Here is a 5,377-nt window from a genome sequence, read left to right as displayed (position 1 = left end):
GAATGTGGTTTTTTATAGCTTTGACTAATTAATTTGATTATTTCAAAAAATATTTTTTAATAAAATGTTGGGTATTTAAAATAGATGTTGAAAATTTTTTATTTATAAATAATCTAAACTTTGGGTTATATGATAATTCTTTATTTTGTGAAGGTTAAAGATTCAATTATTATTTATAATAAAATTAAATATATACTACATTATACTAAATATATATATATATATATATACTTGTAAATTTTTTGTTACCAACTAAAAATTGATAAAATACATTAAAATTAAAGGTGCATGCATTTTAAGGTTTTTATCATTAAATTCATCACATAAATTTTGAAACATATATTTAATATGAATCCAATAATTTATAGAATGTGCATTGCATAAACAGTTAATATATTGAACAATCTTACTTTTTTTTTTAATCAAAATTTACAGATTTGACACCTACACATACTCATCATGACCTAAATAATTTGAAATCTTTTTGATTTAAATGTGGTTTTAATAGTCGTTAATGCAAATTTAGAACATAATTGTAAATAATGAGGCTAAAAATTATATGATTAGATATGATAAAAGATTTTAATTTTAATATTTATGCGATTAAACAAGACAAATATATTATAATTATATTTAGTTAACATTATCTAAATGTGAATTAATTCTTTGAGTATTATATTATCGTTCAATTTAATCAATTAATGTTTTTGTCTAATTAAGTATAAAATTTTTATTTTTTATTATTTTAATTCAAAATTTTAACAATTAATTAAAAAAAATACACACTATTTTATTTAATTTTCGTTGTTAATACTTATAAAAAGTGAATTTTAAGAAAAAATTTATTCATTTATCAGAAATATTTATTTGATACCAAAACTAAAATTCTAAGAAATGTACATTAAAAAAGAGAAACTATACACACTCGTAACTAGTAATTCATTCACATATCGCCCCTAAAATATGGTTCGCCGAAGAATGAAGAGGAAAAAGTTCCTCCTCCATTAGGGAAAAGAGTAAGGAAACAGATAAGACCAAGAACAAAACCCCAAGCATATCTATCATCTCCCAAAGGAGTGATCTCATCTTTTGCTGGTACTTCTTCTCCCCCGCGGAAGAAAGTTGCGAATAACCCCCATGCCAAACACAAGACACTTCCACTGAGGCCACCGATGCCTAGCAAAAGGGATGTTGCAAATGATAACAGAGTAGCAGTACTCCTGCCAAACATTGCTTGCGCAATTCGGCCTCCTTCTAGTCTTCCACAAGGCAACAAGTTCAAAGAAGTGACCACCATTCCTATAGAAGAGCAAAACCATCAAAATTCCAAAGCTTGTTATTGAATAATAAACGTAACTACTTTTGCTGAAAGTTTAAATTAATAGCAACAACTTAGTTTATTATTTATGTCGTATTTTATCATTTTCTCCTATGTATAAATAGAGTTATGCGTGAATAACTCTGATATCATATTAAATAATAAGATGTAACCAATTTTATTAAAAGTTGAAACTAATAAGAAATGATATGTTTATCATTTATATTATATCTTAATATTTTGTCCTTCTCAAAAGATTCGGTAAAGGGTAAGTTTAACATTCTTTACGCCATTTCTAATTATTAATTTCACAAAATAGAGAATCCATATTCCTGCTTAGAACCCATAAATCAAAGAACCAGTCTGCCTGCCTTAATGAAATCATCTTATTTAATAACAAATAATATGGAGCAAAGAGGCTAAAGGCTCACCCAAAAGTCCAGCAAAGGCAAGGGGATCACAAGGAACTCCAACGCCTTCCACTGCATAAGGTAATACATTCCCTAGATCATCGGTATAAGGTCCAATGACAAATTGGATGAAGGAGAGTAAGGGATTGTTATAGAAGAATTGTGGCCTTATATACCTGCAACAAAAGAAGCACAAACACATTAAAATAAAATACGTTAGTCTAGTTGAACAGTAAAATAATGAACAATTATACATATAAAATACACTTCTGGTTCTAGTTTGTTTTAGCAACATGGCATTTGCCTCTATTTGTGCCTGAGTAAAATTCCATATTTTAGGATGTAATAACTTCAAAACTTATAATCTGTTTCAGTACTTACAAGGCATTATCACCACCATTAAAGCTTCCATCAGCAATAAAAGCAGCAACAGCAAGCGCTAGTGATGTCAAATATGCACTAGCCGTGCGAGCCACTGGAATGTCAAAAAGAGCTTTCTTATTAGGAAGTAGTGACTCGTAATTGTTCATGACTCCAAGACACCCTGTCCAATTGGATGGCACAAGAAAAGATGGGCTGAGTTTAACACCATAACGGGCAGCCGTCACCCTTGTTGCTATCTGCATAATGCAAACAATTCAGTTTCCTTTACGTTTATATATGCAAGAGGCAGACTTTCAAGAAATGACTTAAATCTATGAAAATTCAACAGCATTGACCAGAAAACATTTGCAGTGAATGCTTCTAGAATATAAAGACTAATTCATTTTATCAAAGATGACTTGGACCATTGAAATGATGGTTCCAGGATTTCCTATGACTAGTTTGAAGTATTGCCAGATAATTCATAATTCCAGCAAAATTTCATTCTGTAGAAGGACAGGAGCAAAAGCTTCCCAAAATTCAACCTTATCCTCTACTATATAATCCTTGGATCTCTTCATAATACTTGGGACTAATATGTACTAAAAAAAACTAGTAAAATCTTGATTTATTAAGAGCATATATCCTCACAATTTCTTCCAAAAACAAAATTTTTTCTTCCTCGTGACCAGCAAATCCCCCGATTTGAAACCCCCAGTTATCCTCATGATTCAATCAGATCACTAGAAATTTGATTTTTAGCAAAGCTTCAAATATGCTGGAATTGTTACCACATGAAGGATGTTCATTAATGTTGATGAAACGAACACATATTGTTTGGATGTGCAGAGCTGAATCTACTCTAAAAGAGTAGACTAAGCTGCAGGATTTATATATTCAATATTTGTTTCATCCAGCTCTCCAAAGTTGACTAGCATCAGGGTACAAAAAAAAACTACTTCTAAACTGCCATAGAAGGAGCAGAACACAAAGCTTTGACTTACTGAAAGTTTAACAAATATCACCATGAAAACTTGGAATCAGCGAGTAAAATGATCATACCTCAGAAACTCCCAAAATAGTGATGAATCCACCAAAAAGCGGCACAACATCAGCAAGGTAGTCATCAAATGTTGCATCAGGTTTAAGGAAGAAACCACTCATAAGAGCAACTGTTCCAAAAGTTGCAACGCATAACAGTATTGCACTAATATATCCCCAAGGAGTACTCAGCTTGGTAGACTCGAACTGGAGATCAATTTCTGACTTCGGTTGCACCATACATACCTTAAAGAACAAAATTAATTAAAATAAAGCTTAAAGCAACCATTTCTTCCTGGGAAATTTTTATTCTGGAAATTTATTGAGTCTAGAGTGCTTGGTCCTAGAGGAAATAAGAATACTCAAATTGAAGGCCTTGTCTCTCTCCATTTTCTTTGTCTAAGGAACGTTTTACTTCAAGAAAGGGTACTTAACCACAGAAAAATTCGATCAGTTGGGAAGCAAAAGACTCGTCTACGGTGGTTTAAAGGAGTATAAAAATGAATTCAACAAAGGACCTTCTACAGAAATTTTTATCTAGTGGCCAATTAAACATCTTGCATATGTTTCGGTGCGACTAGGTGTATGTATAGAAATGTATACGTATATATATATGTTCATAGAGCAACATCTGTAAATCATCTGTCAAGTACCTGTTTTGTGATTTCATCTGTTTTCTCTTCCATGAACCATAACACAACCTCCCTTCCTGCGGCTTCAGATAGCTTACTCTCCAGTTCAGGAATAACTTCTTCAATGGGTCTCCTTAAATTACCAATAAAAATACCCCCATCTCCAAATCTCCGAACATCGGTTGCAAAAAATGTATTAAAACCAAAACAGCTCTTCAACTGCAGTTGCCAATTTCAAATAAACTCTTCAATATCTGTGGAAATCACAACTCAGAGATAATAACTAAGCACTATTTAAGATATACAAGCATATAACCTAATTCAATAGGTTGCATTTTGACATAAATTGGACGTACCATACCGCTTATAAGGAATCAAAAACAAGCTATAATTCATTTCCTAAGACTATGTTCCCAAGGAAGCTATAGATTTGCAGAGTTCATTAGCAAAATCACAATTACATTGTTATTCAACAAGGAGAGGTTTCAAACATAGCCTACGGGACATCGCATCTCACTGTACTAACAAGAAAATCAAAGTGAAATATCATAAGACAAAATCATCTAGAATCTTGATACAGAAGCTATAATCAGCATAATAACGTTGAAACAAAGGGGAAAACGTGCAATTTTACGAAGAACCAAATTAGAAAATCGAAAGGTAAGTGAAATACCTTGTTCAGATCAAGAGCCTTAAAAGACTCTTCAGCTTTCTCCAATCTCTCCTTCTCTCTTGCCACACTATCACGAACTAGTCTATTGAAAAGCCCCACAATTGGGTTATCACTGCCCTCCCTGTCAAGCTCCTTGAGCTTCCTATCAGCTCTCTTCTTCTCCAGCTTTATGGCCGCCTCGATTGAAGGATTGCCCATGAACTTTTTAAACTCCTCGTCAGTTTTCCAGTCTATTTCTTGCTGCTTATTTTTCTCTTCACCGTGACTTTCTTTCTTCGCTTCAATTTCTTGCACAGACAATTCATTCTTCTGGTCTTCATCATCTTTACTCGGCTCCTCTGATACCATCGTGACTGAAGATGAATTAGTCGGTTCGCTTCGCTGATCCTCTTGGACAGAAAATTTCACCACCTTCCCAGATTTGGATTTGCAGTAGACAGAAAATGAGAAGTGGGGTTTCGAACCAAATTGGTGTTTCGTCGGGGAAGAAATCAAGGGATCATTGTTGCTGGAGTTTTCAAAAGAAGAATTGGATTCACTTCCATGGAGACCATTGATGGAGAATTTGATGGATCTTCGTGCTGTAGGTTTAGCACATAAAAAAAACGAGAGGCGGGTGCTTTCCTTAATGGTAGAATATGGGTTTTTCGTGACCTGCTTTGCTCTGGAAGTGCACGAAGACGGAGAAGAAGAATGAGAAGTAATGAAGAGAGCCGCCATTGAAAAAGGTCGGAAACGAAGCAGTGAGAGTTGACGAAGCACATTTTCAGGTGCTGAGGCGGGAATTTGAACAGACAAAGAGACAAGTCTAGAAAGTTGGAGAAGAGTTACAGGTGGGTTGGATGAGGAAGATGGTGCCAAACAAGATGTTCTGTGGCTAGAGAACTCCAATAGAGATGTCCTTACGGATTTGATCACACAAATGGCGACTACACATTGA

General features: G+C 33.8%; 1 protein-coding gene across 1 annotated transcript; it reads right to left on the bottom strand.

The window, feature by feature from the left end:
* Window positions 1–824: 824 nt before the first annotated feature.
* EGY3 (ethylene-dependent gravitropism-deficient and yellow-green-like 3) lies at window positions 825–5,377 on the bottom strand. Its single transcript, XM_022055810.2, has 6 exons — window positions 4,438–5,377; window positions 3,786–3,983; window positions 3,154–3,378; window positions 2,110–2,348; window positions 1,750–1,904; window positions 825–1,299 (listed from the first exon to the last, which is right to left on the bottom strand). Exons 1-6 carry the CDS (start codon window positions 5,155–5,157, stop codon window positions 944–946), a joined length of 1,893 nt encoding a protein of 630 aa, XP_021911502.2. The 5' UTR covers window positions 5,158–5,377; the 3' UTR covers window positions 825–943.

Source organism: Carica papaya, chromosome 6 (assembly GCF_054855325.1).
Source record: "Carica papaya isolate Zhongbai chromosome 6, ASM5485532v1, whole genome shotgun sequence".
NCBI classification, from domain to species: Eukaryota; Viridiplantae; Streptophyta; class Magnoliopsida; order Brassicales; family Caricaceae; genus Carica; species Carica papaya.
The sequence above is the reverse complement of the archived record's forward strand: the minus strand, read 5'-3'. Positions and strand labels throughout refer to the sequence as shown.

Coding starts and splice junctions, on each gene's coding strand:
- EGY3 (XM_022055810.2), bottom strand. CDS start 5,157: ATGGCGGCTCTCTTCATTACTTCTCATTCTTCTTCTCCGTCTTCGTGC. Junction 3,984..4,437: donor AGGCTCTTGATCTGAACAAG/GTATTTCACTTA, acceptor TGGCAACTGCAG/TTGAAGAGCTGTTTTGGTTT. Junction 3,379..3,785: donor CAGATGAAATCACAAAACAG/GTACTTGACAGA, acceptor TTGTTCTTTAAG/GTATGTATGGTGCAACCGAA.